This window comes from Pagrus major, chromosome 17, assembly GCF_040436345.1.
Source record: "Pagrus major chromosome 17, Pma_NU_1.0".
Lineage (NCBI taxonomy): Eukaryota > Metazoa > Chordata > Actinopteri > Spariformes > Sparidae > Pagrus > Pagrus major.
The window spans coordinates 24,648,334-24,669,071 of NC_133231.1; the positions used below are offsets into that span (position 1 = coordinate 24,648,334).

General features: G+C 40.1%; 3 protein-coding genes and 1 pseudogene across 3 annotated transcripts; all 4 read right to left on the bottom strand.

Annotated features, from left to right (window-relative positions):
• Positions 1-557: 557 nt before the first annotated feature.
• LOC141011492 (free fatty acid receptor 2-like) lies at positions 558-1,454 on the bottom strand. The gene has a single exon (XM_073484654.1). It carries the CDS (start codon positions 1,452-1,454, stop codon positions 558-560), a length of 897 nt encoding a protein of 298 aa, XP_073340755.1.
• Positions 1,455-2,590: 1,136 nt separating this feature from the next.
• LOC141011493 (free fatty acid receptor 3-like) lies at positions 2,591-3,704 on the bottom strand (annotated as a pseudogene).
• A 1,590-nt stretch (positions 3,705-5,294) lies between these two features.
• Positions 5,295-6,206, bottom strand: LOC141011494 (free fatty acid receptor 2-like). Its single transcript, XM_073484655.1, has one exon. The coding sequence runs from the start codon at positions 6,204-6,206 to the stop codon at positions 5,295-5,297; it is 912 nt and encodes a 303-aa protein (XP_073340756.1).
• A 3,581-nt stretch (positions 6,207-9,787) lies between these two features.
• On the bottom strand, positions 9,788-10,690 carry LOC141011495 (free fatty acid receptor 3-like). Its single transcript, XM_073484656.1, has one exon. The coding sequence runs from the start codon at positions 10,688-10,690 to the stop codon at positions 9,788-9,790; it is 903 nt and encodes a 300-aa protein (XP_073340757.1).
• Between the last annotated feature and the right edge of the window lie 10,048 nt (positions 10,691-20,738).

Genomic DNA, 20,738 nt, shown 5'->3' on the forward strand with positions numbered 1-20,738 from the left:
CAGACGAATACGAAAAAAAAAAGAAAATCTTAAAAAACGAACAACCAAAGCTCTGTCCTGCTTGTCCTGCTGTACCTTTCATAAAAAAGAACCAGGTTATAACGAGTAGGTTCATAGATGAGCTGATATGACATGTAATAAACCAGAAAGAGCATATCATGTCATATTCAAGCCACGTGTGTCACATTTTTCCACTCATCCTATTGAGCTACGAGCAACCACCAGTTGTTAATATTAACTAAAATGCAAAACTGAAGCTCATGTTTACATTTAATTTGAGTATGATGTTTGGCTGCTGCTCTATATAGATATATATTTATATATATATATGTATATATATATGTATATATATGTATATATATATATATATATATATATATATATATATATATATATATATGTATATATATATATATATATATATATATATATATATATATATATATATATATATATATATACATGGTAGGGCATTTGATGTTATGTCAAGAATAGACAGTACAATAATGACATCGAAGCTAGATATTAATCCAATATATCTATGTGCGTTTTGGTTGTTAGGCAGAACTTGCGGTTTGCTGTTGTACTCTTGGAGCAAGCTTCCTGAAAATGGAGTTTTCACTGTTGCAGTGGAAAGAGGAGGAGGAAAAGTAGAAGATGATGGGATCAATGCAGGTGTTGAAGGTGCTTAGCAGCAAAGTGTAGTACCTCCAACTTGGGCTGTCACCCTGGAAGAAACCCACGAAATGAGAAACGCTGAATGGGAACACACAAATGAGAAACACAGCTAGAGTCCCCAGGGCCATTCCGATGGCCTTCTGCTTCTGCATCTTGGATATCATGGGGCGGCTGTACAGGATCAAGATGCAGCGCAGGTAGCAGTAAACACAAACCAGAAGAGGTAAAAGGCAGAGCACAACGGAAACCTCCAAACGGACTGGGAGGAGGACCTTCAGCTGCTGCGTTGTGAAGTTCTCGTAGCACACAGTGGAATTTTTGTGGGCCAGGTCTGGGTGGTGCATGGTGATCAAAATAATGCTGCTGTGTGCTGCTGAGATTAACCAAATAACAGCACTGGTCACTAACGCGTACACAGGTTTCTGCAGCTGACGATAGGCGATGGGGAAAGCTACTCCAATGTAGCGAACCACACTGACTGCCGTCAGCAGCAAGGAGCTGGTGTAGATTGTGCAGAAGAAGGTGAAGGAGGTGATGGAGCACAAGTAGTCAGGCAGGTCCCATTTCATGCCTGAAGCTGCCTCGTGCATCTTGAGAGGAAGGGTGATCAAAAAGAGGAGGTCAGAGATGGTCAGGTTGAGCAGAAGGATGTCTGTTGGAAGTGGCTTTGTGTGGATCTTAACACTGAAGGCATAGAGAGCCACGAGATTGGCTGGCAGGCCTATCAGGAAGGCAATGATGTAAACTGAGAGAAGAACTTCACTCAACACCTCCATCTTGAACCTAAACCAAAGAAAGTAAACAGAGACAAAAATAAAATCTGATCTCATTCTCAGGGAGATTTTGTGCCCGGCAGCTGACAAAGTAGCAGAGTGAACACAAAGTTTATAGGGAACCAGTCTAGACACCGATGGTGTCATTTTTCTATCGCTATTCATTGTACAATCAACAATTACTTTATAATAATAGTTAGGGCAAAAACCAGCTGCCAGTTTAAGGTGCCAGTAGACTAAATATAAACAGCATCAATATGGTAAATAATAGTGAGTCTATCACAAAATAACAAATGAATTACTCATTTTGGTGCCATCATCAACATTTTTTAATGTGCAGTATTTGATCAAAGACATTAGAAATTTTAAATTACAAACAAATAATCCAAATGTTTTTGTATTAGTGATACCTCGGTGGTGTTTGCAACATCGTCCTTTTTCTTTTCTTTTCTTTTTTTTTTTTTTTTTACAGTAGAAAGGATAAAGTTATTTAGGAAAATGGCTTTTCATCACTAAGATCACACAACATTTCCAAAGTCATCTTTTAACCTCAGAATCCAAACCCCAGATGTGGAATTCTAGTAGCAAAAAGGATCTGCAATGTGTAGTATAATATCAACATGATTGATAAGGTAAACATATTTACTTACTTAGATGCAGACGAATACGGAAAAAAAAAGAAAATCTTAAAAAACGAACAACCAAAGCTCTGTCCTGCTTGTCCTGCTGTGCCTTTCATAAAAAAGTACCAGGTTATAACGAGTAGGTTCATAGATGAGCTGATATGACACGTAATAAACCGGAAAGAGCATATCGTGTCATATTCAAGCCACGTGTGTCACATTTCTCCACTCATCCTACTGAGCAACGAGCAACCACCAGCTGATATATATATATATATATATATATGTATATATATATATATATATATATATATATATATATATATATATATATATATATATATATATATATATATATATATATATATATATGTATATATTATATATATATATATATATATATATATATATATATGGTAGGGCATTGCACATTCTGATGTTATGTCAAGAATAGACAGTACAATAATGACATTGAAGCTGGATATAAATCCAATATATCTGTGTATGTTTTGGGTATTAGGTAGAACTTGTGGCTCGCTGTTGTACTCTTGGAGCACGCTTCCTGAAAATGGACTTTTCACTGTTGCAGTGGAAAGAGGAGGAGGAAAAGTAGAAGATGATGGGATCGATGCAAGTGTTGAAGGTGCTTAGCAGCAGGGTGTAGTACCTCCATCTTGGGCTCTAACCCTGGGAGAATCTCACAAAATGAGAAACGCTGAATGGGAGCACACAAATGAGAAACACAGCTAGAGTCCCCGAGGCCATTCCGATGGCCTTCTGCTTCTGCATCGGGGATATCCTGGGGCGGCTGTACTGGATCAAGATGCAACGCAGGTAGCAGTAAACACAAATCAGAAGAACAGCACTGGTAACTAATGCGTACACAGGTTTCTGCAGCTGACAATAGGAGAAAGGGTAAGCCACTCCAATATAGTGAACCACACTGACTGCCGTCAGCAGCAAGGAGCTGGTGTGGATTGTGCAGAAGAAGGTGAAGGAGGTGATGAGGATGAGTCGAGAAATGTGACACACGTGGCTTGACCATGACATGATATGCTATTTCTGGTTTATTACATGTCATATCGGCTCATCTATGAACCTTTGATGGAGCACATCTAGTCAGGCAAGTCCCATTTCATGCCTGAAGCTGCCTCGTGCATCTTGAGAGGAATGGTGATCAAAAAGAGGAGGTCAGAGACGATCAGGTTGAGCAGAAGGATGTCTGTTGGAAGTGGCTTGGAATGGATCTTAACACTGAATCAGGAAGGAAATGATGTAAACTGAGAGAAGAATCTGACTCCACACCTCACTCTCCAACATGATCCTAAACCAAAGGAAGTAAACACACACAAGAAACATTTATGAAGAAACAGGCAAAGGTTGGCTGGCAGGCCTATCAGGTAACAACCATCATCCCCCCCACCCCCCAAAAAAGCCAAGGACCACAGGACTGAATGACTACAGACCCATCACCCTGACTTCTGTGGTCATGAAGTCGTTTGAGTGCCTTGTGCTGTCCCACCTCAAATCCTTAACCAACCCTCTCCTGGACCCACTGCAGTTCGCCTACAGAGCCAACAGGTCTGTAGACGATGCAGTAAACATGGCCCTGCACTACACCCTCCAGCATCTGGACTCCCCAGGAACATATGCCAGGATGCTGTTTGTGGAATTCAGCTCTGCTTTTAACACTATCCTCCCGGCTCTGCTACAGAACAAGCTCTCCCAGCTCCATGTGCCTGACTCCACCTGCAGGTGGATCACAGACTTCCTGTCTGACAGGAAGCAGCGTGTGAAGCTGAGGAAACATGTCTATGAATCCCAGACCATCAGCACCGGATCCCCCCAAGGCTGCGTTCTTTCTCCCCTGCTCTTCTAAATTACTAATTTTGTTGCCATTATTTACATCACCATTTTTTAAAATGTGCAGTATTGATCAAAGACATTAGAAATGTTAAATTACAAACAAATAATCCAAATGTTTTTGTATTAGTGATACCTCGGTTGTGTTTGAGCAACGAGCACACACCAGTTTGTTAAAATAAAATGCAAAACTGGAGCTCATGTTTACTTTTAATTTGAGTATGTTGTTTTATATATATACACTGTTGCCCATAAAGTCGGAATCATTTTGTTTTCAGACACATTTCTCTTTTTATTCCTATTTATACACATCAGTAATCACTTTTGACCAGGTGCAATGATTACATACTCAGTCCCAGTTACCCAGGTGAAACGAATTCATGCTTAACAATTGTTTGGCCCTATAAAAGGCAAAACATTAGCTGTGTTGTCCTTTTCCTACTTAAAGTCTGTGTGTAGTAAGTCCACATTTTCAGAATTGGCTGTATAATTTTCAACCAAATTTGACGCAGAAGTTCCCCAGGCTATGCCTCATCCGACGCAACTGGAAATATGCCAAAGAGTGCTTGCACTCCGACAGGACGGACACAAGCAAGCCAATATTGCTGATTTCCTTGGAATATTGCAGAGTGCGGTCTGTAAAATCCTCAAACATCATCGAGAGGAGGGTCATTTGAGGCCACAAAAATCTCCAGGACGACCACGACTAACTACCAGACGAGATGATCGGCAACTGTTTAATCTGTGCCGTAGAAATTGGAAAATGCCAGCGAGCCGCCTTCATCATTTGTGGAGAAGACACCATGGAATCAACGTTTCCCGCCAAACTGTAAATCGAAGATTGCTTCAGCATGGTTACCGAGCAAGACGAATGACCAAGTGTCCACACCTAACTGTTCAACACAGAGTTGCTTGACTTCACTGGGCTAGGGAGCACAGAAGATTACAACTTGGTCACTAGTGACATGTTGTCTTTATGGATGAGAGCCGCATTATCCTTGACCGTATAGATGGAAGACAAAGGGTGCGGCGATTACGTGGTGAGAACCTCCGCAATGACTGCATCCAGGAAACCACTCAAGGAGGTGGCGGCTCAGTGATGGTATGGGCCGGTATTAAGCCTGAATACACAGTTTGCAAAGGTTAATAAAGTTTTGAGAAGATATACACTTTATCTATCAAGAATAATCACATTGTCACAATCATTTCAAGAGAAGAGGTAAAAAATATTTTATTCCAACTTTACTTTATTATAAATATATGGTAGAGCATTGCACATTCTGATGTTATGTCAAGAATAGACAGTACAATAATGACATTGAAGCTGGCTAATGATCCAATATATTTAAGGTGAATTTTAGTCTAAGTTAGAACTTGCGGTTTGCTGTTGTGCTCTTGGAACACGCTTCCTGAAAATGGACTTTTCACTGTTGCAGCGGAAAGAGGAGGAGGAAAAGTAGAAGATGATGGGATCAATGCAGGTGTTGAAGGTGCTTAGCAGCAGGGTGTAGTACCTCCAACTTGGGCTCTCACCCTTGATGAAACCCACCAGATGTGAGAGGTTGTACGGCAGCACACAAATGAGAAACACAGCTAGAGTCCCCGAGGCCATTCCAATGGCCTTCTGCTTCTGCATCTTGGATATCATGGGGCGGCTGTACAGGATCAAGATGCAGCGCAGGTAGCAGAAAACACAAATCAGAAGAGGTATGAGGCAGAGCACAATGAAAACCTCCAAACGGACTGGGAGGAGGACCTTCAATTGCTTTTTTGTGAAGTTCTCGTAGCACATAGTGGAATTTTTGTGGGCCAGGTCTGGGTGGTGCGTGGTGATCAGAATAATGCTGCTGTGTGCTGCTGAGATTAACCAAATAACAGCACTGGTCACTAACGCGTACACAGGTTTCTGCAGCTGATGATAGGCGACAGGGAAAGCTACTCCAATGTAGCGAACCACACTGACTGCCGTCAACAGCAAGGTACTGGTGTAGATTGCGCAGAAGAAAGTGAAGGAGGTGATGGAGCACATGTAGTCAGGCAGGTCCCATTTCATGCCTGCAGCTGCCTCGTGCATCTTGAGAGGAAGGATGATCAAAAAGAGGAGGTCAGAGACAGTCAGGTTGAGCAGAAGGATGTCTGTTGGAAGTGGCTTGGAGTGGATCTTAACACTGAAGGCATAGAGAGCCAGGAGGTTGGCTGGCAGGCCTATCAGGAAGGAAATGATGTAAACTGAGAGAAGAATCTGACTCCACACCTCACTCTCCAACATGATCCTAAACCAGAGGAAGTAAACACACACAAGACACATTCATGAAGAAACAGGCAAAGGTGTAAGCAGTGACAATAATGATATATCAGTGAAGTTTCTATGATGTGGTTTCTAATATCAAATGAACAGAGAATCAGAATCAGAAATAATAGAATATAAGGTTGATAACATCCTTCCCCTCTCGAGGATAGGGGTGTGAGGAGAGAGGAGGCTTGCCGGAGGAGCAATGAGGGAGGATGCACAAGTGAATCCTTTGCGGAAGTCTGTTCAGCACCTGTTATATAAGAGAGAGGCGTGACACAAAGCTGGAATATACAGACCATGATGTGGGAGTGTTGGTGGAATACAAATGTGTTTCTTATATAGATAAGTTGTATTTACTATTTAAGACACAGGCATGAGTCCAAGGGGGGGGGGGGGGGGGGGGGGGGGGGGGGACACAACCCTATGAAAAATATAATTTTTTTCAATAATAATTGAAGTAGCACGTTTTTTAAGTTTCAAGACCCTCACCTTTTGCCTCTCAGTGGTTTGATCTTCATGCCCTCATGTTTCATTTCCAATAGATTCTTCACAATTAAATTCCCCAATTATTTAGTTATTTAAAAGCATTTGAAAGATGTTTGTTGCCTCGACTCCCTCTCTGCCTGCATCCCAGGTGGGAGGGACTAAGACACAAGAAGAGGAGGTAAAGATGTGTAAACTTGGAAATGTGAAAAGGGCCATGTGGTTTACACTTAGGGTATGAAGACTTCAAATTGGAAAATCGACATGTTTTTTGTTTTTTGTATCATTATAAAGTTTCTGGCCCAGTTGCTCTGTACGGTGCTGAAGCACAATTGTCCCTCCTCTCCTGTCCCCTACTGGCCTGCACTCACATTGCTCCAGTAGCAACCGGGCCTGAGCATGGTTACCTCATGTACATACGTCATCATGTTCTGGCGCGGTCGCAGCACAATGGAGAACAACACAGAGAACATGACTAACTTTACTGACCCATTTGGGGTCGTTGTGGTCATAGACAGCCCTCTTACATTCCTGGATTTCTTGATTGTGCAAGATGGCGTAATACACATGATTACACTTTATGTCCACGTTGCGCACCCGTGCTTGTGTTCGTGCATGAGCAAACGTACCGTGACGTGATAGCAGACAGAAATGGCTCCAGGCTACCAGCTTGACTGTCTCCTCGATAGACTAGATAAATAAATAAATCCAAGTTTTGTCCTGTGTTGTCGGACGTTGCGACTCTGTGGAAAATGGAAAGCTATCTACATGTCATTGCGACAGTGGCATAAAAAATAATACCATTGGGAAATACCCAGGGGGAAAGTCATCTGTCTTCACTGAAAAATTCTGAGGTTGTTTAAACATGTCTTATATTTCCTGATATTCTCTGTTCATTTGGTATTAGAAACATTTATTTGAACCACATCATAGAAACGTCACTGATATATCATTATCGTCATTGGCATAGTCTGTAATCGTTAACCACCTTTGCCTGTTTCTTCATATTTTTTTCTTGTGTGTGTTTACTTCCTTTGGTTTAGGATCATGTTGGAGAGTGAGGTGTGGAGTCAGATTCTTCTCTCAGTTTACATCATTTCCTTCCTGATAGGCCTGCCAGCCAACCTCCTGGCTCTCTATGCCTTCAGTGTTAAGATCCACTCCAAGCCACTTCCAACAGACATCCTTCTGCTCAACCTGACCATCTCTGACCTCCTCTTTTTGATCACCCTTCCTCTCAAGATGCAAGACGCAGCTGCAGGCATGAAATGGGACTTGCCTGACTACTTGTGCTCCATCATAGGTTTGTAGATGAGCTGATTTGACATGTAATAAACCAGAAATAGCATATCATGTCATAGTCAAGCCACGTGTGTCACATTTCTCCACTCATCCTATACTGAGCAACAAGCATACACCAGCTGATAAATGTTGAACAAAATGCAAAACTGAAGCTGATGTTTACTTTTAATTTGAGTATGTTGATAAAGGATTAGATCACTGTGCTTAAATAAACACTACACAATATTAATATATGGATTTTATCAAGCCTGTTCTATACAACATATGCCACAAGTTCAGAGCATATGTCATCATTTCAGATGAATCATTTTTCCACACAGACATTCAATTTAGATCATCCTTTGCACCCTCATTACCAAAAAGCGATTTGAGACAGTTGCAGCAACAGAACAGAATAGCTACACAGACAGTGTATAGCAGCCTTTAGCCCACAGTAGATCTGTTTTCTGTTATCTGGGGACAGCTTGAATATTTGTTTCCTTTCTGTCAGCCGTATTTACATTAGCATCAGTTAACAAAGCAACAGAAAATGAACAGGGGCCCCTTCATGTTGTGTTTAAATCTGTCACATGCACTGCTGTGTGTGTAATTCAGGAGTCTGCTAGCAGGTTTCCTCTGATCAGCAGTCGAGATAGTCACTCACGTTGCAATCCAGACCGCGTGGAAGGTCAAGTGCATAGTTGCTTGAGCATTAAAGGAACAGGGGGGAAAAAAAGTAATATGTGTGACTTGAAAATGATGCTCAGTGTGGAGAGACAGAACAATCCTAGGAGAGAACCAATTAGTTGCTTTCAATATCTTCTTACAGCTCACACACATGAAATCTTATTTCATCTCCTGCACATCAATACTTGGCCCTTGTTGACAAAAACTTTACTTTGACTTTTGCATCTTTGAAGTCTTTGATGAGAGGCAAAAACAAAATATTTATATATTAATTTCCTGGTATCAACCATGTAATTATGCAGCGTATGGTGTAATGTTGTTGTATGAAATAATACAGTCTTCTTTGGTACTTAATTTAGTTTCAGGGTAAAAAGGGAGTAACAGTTGGGAGAAATAAAGTATACTATAAGCATCAGCAATTCTCGAAAAAACTAATCACAAAATCACCAATACAATACAGCCATACTTTCTTTTTCCTGAAATTTTATTTACACTTTTTCCTAAAGTTGCAACTGTATATTGAGTTAGTAAGTTATCATCAGCTTTGCATTAATAAAAATGCCAACAATATATCTTATATATCTTATATATATGTATATATATGATATAATATATCTATATATATATATATATCTATATATATATATATATATATATATATATATATATATACATATATATATAAGGTTTATATACAACAGTAAGGTTTATATACAACAGATAACTTCAAGAAATATGTCTTGCCATGAAAAAAACAATTTCCTTTACAATAGTCTCCGTGCCATTATCTTTCGCTTGAATGTCCGTACATTACAGATCCACTTTATATAGTACTGCGTGCTGACCTGTGGTTTTATCATGAAATGATCCACAATGGTCTCGAAAGGAAAGCAGCTCGGTTCTCTTTAGCAGGAACAGATTACCCTTCACCAGATCTTCTGTTATACAGTGGTCGCTAAAACTTACATTTACACATTTACACAAAACTGCACTGTTAAAGCAATTGGTAGGGCATTGCACATTCTGATGTTATGTCCAGAATCGACAGTACAATAATGACATTGAAGCTGGTTATAGATCCAATATATTTATGTGCACTTTGGGTATTAGGCAGAACTAGCGGGTTGCTGTTTTACTCCTGGAGCACGCTTCCTGAAAATGGACTTTTCACTGTTGCAGCGGAAAGAGGAGGAGGAAAAGTAGAAGATGATGGGATCGATGCAGGTGTTGAAGGTGCTTAGCAGCAGGGTGTAGTACCTCCATTTTGGGCTCTCACCCTGGAAGAAACCCACCAAATGTGAGAGGTTGTACGGCATCACACAAATGAGAAACACAGCTAGAGTCCCCGAGGCCATTCCGATGGCCTTCTGCTTCTGCATCTTGGATATCCTGGGGCGGCTGTACAGGATCAAGATGCAACGCAGGTAGCAGTAAACACAAATCAGAAGAGGTATAAGGCAGAGCACAAAGAAAAACTCCAAACGGACTGGGAGGAGGACCTTCAACTGCTTTTTTGTGAAGTCCTCGTAGCACACAGTGGAATTTTTGTGGGCCAGGTCTGGGTGGTGCACGGTGATGAAAGTTATGCTGCAGTGTGCTGCTGAGATTAACCAAATAACAGCACTGGTAACTAACGCGTACACAGGTTTCTGCAGCTGATGATAGACTAATGGGTAAGCTACCCCAACATAGCGAACCACACTGACTGCCATCAGCATCAAGGAGCTGGTGTAGATTGTGCTGAAGAAGGCAAAGGAGGTGATGGAGCACAAGTAGTCAGGCAAGTTCCATGTCATGCCTGAAGCTGCCTCGTGCATCTTGAGAGGAAGGGTGATCAAAAAGAGGAGGTCAGAGATGGTCAGGTTGAGCAGAAGGATGTCTGTTGGAAGTGGCTTGGAGTGGATCTTAACACTGAAGGCATAGAGAGCCAGGAGGTTGGCTGGCAGGCCTATCAGGAAGGAAATGATGTAAACTGAGAGAAGAATCTGACTCCACACCTCGTTTTCCATCATGATCCTAAACCAAAGGAAGTAAACACACACAAGAAACATTCATGAAGAAACAGGCAAAGATGGTTAGCGATTACAGACTATGCCAATGACAATAATGATATATCAGTGAAGTTTCTATGATGTGGTCCAAATAAATGTTTCTAATACCAAATAAACAGAGAGTATAAGGAAATATAAGACATGCTTAAACAACCTCATAATTTTTAAGTGAAGACAGATGACTTTCCCCCTGGGCATTTCCCAATGGTATTATTTTTTATGCCGCTGTCGCAATGAGATGTAGATAGCTTTCCATTTTCCACAGAGTCGCAACTTCCGACAACACAGGACAAAACTTGGGTTTATTTATTTATCTAGTCTATCAAGGAGACAGTCAAGCTGGTAGCCTGGCACCATTTCTGTCTGCTATCACGTCTCCATGATGGTCTAAAGAAATGAACAAAAATGGTACCAGGCTGCCAGCCTGACTGCAAGTCAGCCTTTATGTTCCTGGGAGATTTCATCCCTGGTAACAATCAAAGATACATGGTGAAAGTAAGGTTAAAGGGAACCAATCTAAATGCAGATGATGTAATGATGTAACAACCATTGCATTGTGCAATCAACATTAAGGGCTCACTCACACTAGGCCATCTGTACTGTGCCCAAGCACATTTGACTCCCAATGTCCAGTTTGTTTGACTAGTGTGAGCTCTTCCTTGGCCCCGGCATGGTTGAAAGAGGTGTGCTACGGCACAGTACGGTTGCTCATGCATGAACACAAGCATGGGTGCGCAACGTGGACATGAAGTGTAATCATGCGTATTACGCCGTCTTGCACAATCAAGAAATCCAGGAATGTAAGAGGGCTGTCTATGACCTCACCGACACAAAATAAGCCACAAAAAAATCAGTAAAGTTAGTCATGTTCTCTGTGTTGTTCTCCATTGTGCTGCGATCGCGCCAGAACATGATGACGTATGTACATGAGGTAACCATGCTCAGGCCCGGTTGCTGCTGGAGCAATGTGACTGCAGACCAGTAGGGGACAGGAGAGGAGGGACAATCGTGCTTCAGCACCGTACAGAGCAACTGGGCCAGAAACTTTATAATGATACAAAAAATAAAAAACATGTTGATTTTCCAATGTGAAGTCCTCATACCCTCAAACCACTGAGAGGCAAAAGGTGGGGGTCTTGAAACTTAAAAACGTGCTTCTTCAATTATTATTGAAAAAAATAATATTTTTCACAGGGTTGTGTCCCCCCCGTCCCCCCCTTGGACTCACGCCTGTGTCTTAAATAGTAAATACAACTTATCCATATAAGGAACACATTTGTATTCCACCAACACTCCCACACCATGGTCTGTATATTCCAGCTTTGTGTCACGCCTCTCTCTTATATAACAGGTGCTGAACAGACTTCCGCAAAGGATTCACTTGTGCATCCTCCCTCATTGCTCCTCTGGCAAGCCTCCTCTCTCCTCAAGATGCATTTTGGGAACTGAGACATTTTTCAAAACGGTGTGCTGACAACAATTTCCAATTCACAGGCAGGAGGTCGGAGGAGTGAGGAAACCAGGGGGCACAAACCAGAGAAATGAAAGGAGCCCATGATAGCCCCACCACCAAAAACACATTCGGAACCTGCCATGAATACCAAATTTGTGAGAGGTATTAACTGACAGCTAATACTGAAGATAATATAACAGAAAACAAGGATCTTATCAATTGTGTTGCATTCATAGGTTTATTCACATCAACATTTTTTCAATGTGTTTTTTCAGAGACAATAATGATTTTAAAGAAGTCAAATCATCATCCTTAGGTTTCCCCTCAACAGTCCTACAGATATTGTTTATACCTCAGTTGTGTTCGCAGCCTCCTTTGATTTCATGTTGGAGTGGATAAAGTTAGAAAGGAAAATGGCTTTTCATGACTCTGACCACAGAGCAATTCAAAAACAACAGTGCCATAGTCACCTCCCAGCCTTAGATTCCAAACAGCAGATGTGCAATTTCAATAGCAAAAAGGATCCGAAATGTTTGCTCATAATATCAATACATTTGATAAGGTAGACAAATATACTTACCTAGAAGCTGGTGGGAAATGTTAAGGCTTTCAAAAAACAATGAAGCTCTGTGTTGTTGTCCTTGCTGCACCTTTCATCAAACACAACCAATTTATAACTAGTGAGTTCAAAGATGAGCTGATATAAAACGCACTAAGCCGGAAACAGTGAGTCATATTCAAACCTGTGTGTCACACTTCTCTGTGCATCCTGAACTGACCAGTGAGCACACACCAGTTGGTTAATATTAACCAAAATGCAAAACTGATGCTCATGTTGACTTAAATATTGAGTATATTAATAAAGGACCTCCTCCCACTTGATCTCTGCTGGAATAAAGACTGGACACGATAATTAGGTTTGGATTTCATCAAGCCTGCGTTTATTCAAACTTACGCCTACACCACAAGTTCAGAGCATAAGTCATCATTTCAGATAAATCATTTTTCCACACACACACAGATTGCACTTAGATCATTGTTTGCATCGTCATTTCTAGAAAGTGATCTGAGAATTTTTCAGCAACAGAACAGAGAATAGCTACATATACACTATAAAGCAGCCTTAACGCCTACAGTAGATCTATTGTCTGTTGCCTGGGAACAGCTTAAATATTTGTTTCCTTCCTGTCAGCTGTATTTACATTAGCATCAGTTAACACAGCAACAAGACATACACAGGGATCCCTTCATGTTGTGTTTAAATGCACCAATTCATTTCTTTTAAGCAATGCACTTTAGTGGAAACAACTGTAAGGAGTCTGAGAGTGTGAGAACAGCAGCAGGTTCCCTCTGATCAGTAGTTTAGATAGACATCCGTGTTGCAATACACAGCCTGTAGAAGGTCAAAAGAGTAGTTTTAATATTTCTCAATGCTTGAGCAACAGGAAAAAGAAATGTGGTACGTGAGACTTGTCAGGGACAGAGCAATCCTTAAAACTAGTTACAAAAGCTATAAATCTAATCTTTATGTCTGTGCCAGCTCCCAATCTGATACATGTATAGTATTTTACATGTAATTTATGTGTAAAATAAGTGACGGTCCATTGTGAACTACTGCATATTTTTTCCTCAGTTACATATACTGCACCTTTGCCAGTGGCTGTTTTTGGCCTTCTCCTAGGTGGGCTGTTTCCTTGTTCTGGAGCTGCTGAACTCTGTTTAGTCGCATTTCTGTGACAAAATCGTTGTCGTAAACATCTGAAACTCCACTTTCCACCTCAGGGTTACTCTCTGGTCTGGGTGGGCTTGATTGCGTGTCGTCATCTTGGGATCTAATAGGGAGAGGGGGGGTGGGGGGTACCGTCTCATAATTTTGGCGTATCAAATCTCATTTCATCTTCTGCACAACCTGTTAAGAAAAACTTTACTTTGACTTGACTGTATACTCAATATCACATCAAGCCAAATACTTAAGCTGAATGAGAGTAAATTGTTTTCTTTACCTTTGAGAATTGTTGTATATTGGTGATTGTGGTTGAACACTGTCAGATAACCTTTGTGGCCTTAAAAAAAGATACAAATATATGTTTTGAATTCAGCCAATTTCAAGCAAATCATCATCAACTATAAGCACAAAATTCCAGAATATTCCATAATACCTTAGAAGGATAGTATTGTTGCACACAGAGCCCGGTGGTGGTCTGTGGGTAAGAATAAAAAACTTAATCATGGCTGCACAATTACTATGTATAACAAGGAGCGAAGTCTACCAACCTGTCTCTAGAATATTTTCTGAAAATGAAAATGGTACATCCAAACAGCACAGCAATTCCCAGGAGGATTAAAACTGTCAGCCACGTGGACAAAGAGGCTGCAAAAGGAAAATAGCTTAATTATTAAATATGATATGCAAAAGAACTGTTGATCTGCTTCGTGGTGTACAGTAGTAACTTACATGTTTCTGACAAGTTGTCTACAGACAGCTGCTTGGTGTTGCTCCCCAGGGTGTTGGTGGCTGTGCAAAAAACATCATAATGACTTTGAGCTGGGCCACTAATTACACCAGACACTACATTTGTCTGATTTGTGGAGAAAACACTGAAGAAGGATGGCAGGGTGTCATTTCCATCGATGGTCCAGTGTATAAGAGCGATAGGGTACGCGTCGACCTGGCAGACACACTTCAGAACTTCTCCTGTCAGGTGGCAGGAGGATTCAGGCAGGATTACTGGGGCATCTAGAATGATGAAAATAAAAGTTATTTAACAAATAATCAAACTTCTCTGAAATCTTGGATGTAGCTTTTTCCAAAAGTCAAAGATACCCTCATGCTTAAACATTTGCTTCTAAAATCAGATTTTTCTTATAGGTTTTTCATGATAGGAGCGTTGGTTGTTCCATGGTTTCCACTGAATATTTTAAGGCATCTTGTTGGCCTATTGACATAAAGCATACCCCATAATATCCCTGACTTTAACAGTCTCCCCATGTTTCCTCCACTTTGTACTTACAATAAAGACAGAATGACAAAAAATAATACATTTTGTCTAATTGTATTAAATACTTATCATGTAACCAGACTTATTGCACACAATGCACTTCTCTATCTTCCTTTGTTTTCCTTTGTCACCTGCTGCTTCAGGAAATCACTCATTTCTTCTCAGTAATCATTAAAGTTCCACTCTCTTAACATTATCTTGAGAGAAAATTACCTTCCTATAATGTAATCAGTATAAATGCAGAAACCGCAGAAAACCTGCTACCAGTTGTATCTTGCAAGATCAGTTCAGTCCAAACACGTGTCTGTAATGGAATAAGAGCTGCACGATATCATGCAACCACAGATACAGTTTGTTTACCCTGGACAGGAGGATTTGCGTTCAGAGCTGCCTTTTTGTTTGTCTATCTAAGTAAATTTCTTGCAGCCTTGGCAAATGTCATGCTCAAATTAATTTTTAACATTTTTGGATGCTAGACCTGATCTGTGTCTTTACTTTTGTATACCTTCTTGGTTTTGAGCATATGTCACATTGTGTTACTAATTTGGATAATACATAAAAAGTAAAGCAGTTCTACAGTTTTTGCTCCCCTTTCAGCACATTTCTAAACGATTTTTTTCATAATGATTATGATATATTTTTTTAGCAGTGACAAATGGTCATTGATACACTACGCCTGATATTAGTCAAATAAAATGTATCATACTGTTTCATCATTATGCTCATCATCACCATATTTGGTTTCTCTTTTCTAATCAGAATTTGTGAGAACGCTGCATGACTCAATTATCAGAAATACAGTTCTTATCTAGACATTACTGTGAAAATGACCTTGCCTTTTATATGAAAAGAAACAAAAAACACTCAGAATTAACTAAATAAGTGATAGGTCACTACAGTGGAGAGGAGGTTCAGAATCAGATATTCTATCGATGCAATTTTGTAAATTGTGATTTATTGTTCTGTTCTGTACATGCACATCTATTGCATGTCTGTCCGTCCTGGGAGAGGGATCGCTCCTCTGTGGCTGTCATTGACATTGGCAACGTGATTGTGATTTTGGGTTTTATAAATAAAATTGCTTTGATTTAAAAGGTATTTAAAATATAGGCAAATCAAATATGCATTTTCTAGATACAAAAACAATTGAGGGAGATTTTGTTTTTGTTTTGTTCAGATGGTTGCTAGGGGCGGGACATAAGAGCGGAAGAATGGTTGCCATGAAGTTTGTCCAATCAAGTGGCGCGTACCTAAAATGCGCTTTAGCTAACGTTACAAAAAATGAGAGAGAAAAAACGACTGGAAATCGCTTCTTTTGACCCAAAGTCTACACCAGCAGTAAGGAGGCCAGGTGTATCGCACTTTAAGAAACAGCTAGGCCTGAGGTGACCGAACTAGCGAGGATTACCAACTGAATTCAGAGGGGTATTTTGGTTATACGAAGCTAACACCTTAGCGGCTAACAAGCGGAAGTTACCTCGGTTAGCCACTCCCACAAGATAATTATTTATCTTAATAATAATTCTGCTTCTCTTCTACAGTCATGTTGTCCGTTTTCACGAAGGTGAAGGGATTTAAGTGAGGCATTTATTCGGCCCTAGTACAAGAGCAAAGACTAGATACTATTTTCTTCGCCATCACTTAGCTTAGCTAGCTTGGTAGTTCCCGGCCAGCTGTCGCCATAGCAACCCTCAGCCTCGGCGCAGACCCACACAGGTGCAGCCTGACGACAGGAGGATCTCAACGGTTTAACACCGACACTCCGCACCCAAAGTCATAAAAATAGTAAGTAAAGTTAAGTTTTAACCACTGGTATTATTTTACTATGTCTGTTGGCAGTCTTTCTGTGGTCGGGTAACACAGGCATTGGTCTCCTGCTATCTGGGGACCGTTTGTGCTTTATGTGATTGTGTATTCAGTTGTGTTTGCTCTGGTAAGCTAATGCCAAACTACCATGTTATTCCCGTACCTAAATGTTGTTGCTCTCATGCTAAACAATCTCACTACCATGTCCATTTAACAGCCGTCCTGTTGGTTTCAGTAGAATGCCCTATGAATGAGACCTAAAACCCGGAAATCAGTCATTTTTCGCACTTCTGCTTCCCTTGTCTCAAACTCGGAATGGGTTTTTGGTTAAATGCCTGTAATAAGGTATGTGGTTACCATAGACTTGGTAAGATGTTAAAACGTTTTGTTTTACCACAAAAAATACACAATTTAATTATAAAGCGCTTTTTAAAAAACTAAAGTGGCTAAATGAGACTACAGAAATGGTACATTAAACATCATCATTTCGAACACAGAGACTCATCTTCTCACTTGTTCGTCTCTACAGGTGGACTTTAATTAGAAACTATTCCTAATCTAAATTTACAACTTCTAGATTGACCAATTTATAGAAAACGTGTATAGTAATTGTGTAGTAAGACGTTTAGTGGTACTGGCGCTTAAGTCATGCAGCTGCAGTGTAGTCTGTTTATAGCCTAACATTAGCTTTTTACTTCTAGCGATTTGATTTACGCTTCAAGAATCACTGTGAAGATTATCCTGCTGAACAAAACCTGTAACGGTCATAAACTTGTGTTGGCCACCAAGCTTGATTTCAGCAGTCATAAAAGATCTTACTTCAAAAATCCCATGCGATTTTTGTGGAAGGAACCAGGACAATGCTGACTTCTGGGTTGGCCTACAAAAGTATGTCATCTCTGCAGCACTTTATTGAATCATACAGTCTTCTTCAGCAGATGCAGCTGCACTATTGTCATTGAAATGTAGAAATTCATGTGTATTTTTTATTTTAGTCTTTTAAGGGCTTCTCCCTGACATTGGCTTAGCAGTTCACTAAAGCACATTCTTAATCTTTGAAACAGTAATTAGTTGACTAAACAGTCAAGCCATGAGGCCAAATTATTATCAGCCTTAGCTCTGAAGCTTTATCCAAAGATTTTCCTTAGCAGATTTTTGGAGTTTTGCACGACAGCTAGGCAACTGCATCAGCAGGGAACTAGCTTGTATGACATGATCAAAAGCTCCAACGCAGCTAGTTAATGTTCTTTGTGTTGAGATTAATTAGTCAATAACTGTTTCCAAGGTGAAGAGTGAAGTTTCACTCCCAATCATGTTAAATACGTGGAGCAAGAGTTGGGACAAGCTGGCATAGAAGAAATATGCATATATTGTGCAAATATACGTGCAGTATATTGAGATATATCAATATTTTTCAAAGGAAAATATTCTAGATAATGTATTCATCATTTAATGCACATATCCCCAAACTTCAAAATGTGGGAATGTCCATAAGAATTTAAAATAGTTAGTTGTAGTAGTTAGTAAGTTTGTAATGACTGATCCAAAAGCAGGCTGCTGCTTTAAATTTTTTTAGTGGTTCTGTTCAGTAGCCAGCACAGCATCTCCTTTGTGTGAATGTGAAGCACTGTATTCCTGGATGAATGAATATTATATCAGTAACTTCTGGTACAGTAGAGGAAATAAAATGTGAAATTCATTTACATTGAACATCCAGATCCAACCAGTCGGACTGCCCCTCTCCTATATCGTTGTAAGCGATGCACAAGATAAAAGTATCTCGTGTGATGTTGATGAAGGGCTGTCTTCTCAGAGTTGAATCTATTTTGGTGATCTGACCCATCTCTCTTTTGAGCCACGAGTATGTGTGTGGTTGTGGGTTGCAGTTCGCAGCACACTCCATGGTGACGCTGCTACCCTCCGTTACCGCTTCCTTTGCCAGCGTCAGGGTCACAGTCACAGGTTTATCTGTGGATGTAGGAAATTGTAACATACAATTAGAATAGAAAGACAGTTTCTTGGTAACATGCTTGGCAAGTAAATGCACCTCTGTACTGTATTCAAGCAGGCAAACTGTTTCACTTACATAACATGTCGAGTTTTTTTTGTTGACTTTTTGTGGTGAAGCTACTGAACTGTGCAGAACACGTCATTATGCTGTTATGCATTTCATATGTTGCTAGTCCCTGCAGGGTCTCTGTGTACAACCATTGCCCTTGCATTTCCTCACTGAAAGCCATTATGGTGGAGTTCTTCAGAAATTGACTTTTACTCCAATGAAGGGATGGAGGTGAGGAAGGGCAGGAGTGGCTTATGCTGCAGTTGGCCTGGAAAATGTCCCCATCCATTATTTGTTTCTGGATAGAGATAATGGGATATTTTCTCTCTGGAAGTAAAAACATGGTGAAATTAGAAAATAGCATTTTTTTTTATTTCAAGATCAACAGTTGTGTTAACGAGATATAATATATTACAGAAATGATCATTGTAAATTTGATCAAAGCGTAGTAAGGTTCCTTCTTTGCATTACATTAATCACAGTTTTGCTATGGTGCAGAGCAAATGTGCAGTGTTTAAGATCAACAACTCAAATGTGCAGTGTTTGAGGTCAACAATTTCATAATGTGGAAGTAAAACTTCAAATATAGAGAAACAGTGACAGCAGCTACGTGTGGCTTTGGTGCATTGGTGTTTCCTGGATGCTGTAATACATTGATAAGGGTTCTGCAGAATTAGTTGCCTAAGTTTTATTTTATTACTTATTGTATTACTTAAATACTCCCAACAGGCCGTAGAATGAATGTGAACCTGTAAACAACAATTTTTCACACTGGCTTGGCTTTCCTAAATTAAATGTATGTTTACAATTACTTACCAACAACAGAGATAGTTACAGTTTTTTGATGGAATTTCTGAGTTGATTTAGAGTCTGGGTTGATCCAAGCATAAACTTGAATGTTGTTGTCTGCTGTTTTCACATCATTAATCTTCAGGGTGCAGCTACCCTCTGGAGCTTTACCCAGTACTGAGGTGCGTCCTTTGAACTGGCGTTCCACCATATGGGGGTGAAGTCTGTCATACACTACAGGATACTTTGCAGCATGGTACTGGTACCAGTTTACCCGAGAATGAGGTTGTGTCTGACATGGCACCACAACACAGCTCCCCTCCACTGCGGTAATTGTTTTGGGTACAGTGATGTCCCAGCCTGTCACCTGCTGGAGCACTGAGATGCCTTTGTATGGTAAGAGGAGGAGGAGAAAAGTATGAGAGAGGTAGTATAGAAGAAAACAAATGTTAGTTGTGGTTGTTCTCTTTCGTAATGATATTTTTGGAGATGAATGAGGAAATAAAATACATGACACACAACTAGAAAGTCTGAGCACAGAAATATATGACTGTGAGAGCAGATTAACCACAAAAAGCTGAACTTGCTGCAGCATTTAGAGCCCTTTGCTATACCAAAGTGACATGAAAAAAATAACAAAGACAAAGAAAATTGCTGTAACATACTAAAGTGAATGCTAAAGCTTTCTTCAAGTATGTATTACAACATAACAACCATACATCACCCTTTTCTTTTATGCAGTGAATAAAATTATCAAAACACTTCCTATAAAATCAGAAAAAGCTGCAAATACTTTCAAAAACTCTTTATTGATTACTGTATTATCACACAATGTACGTTACCATAGTTATACAATGTACTGCAAGGTTTCGATAGAAGAGCATCAGAAGTTGTTATATT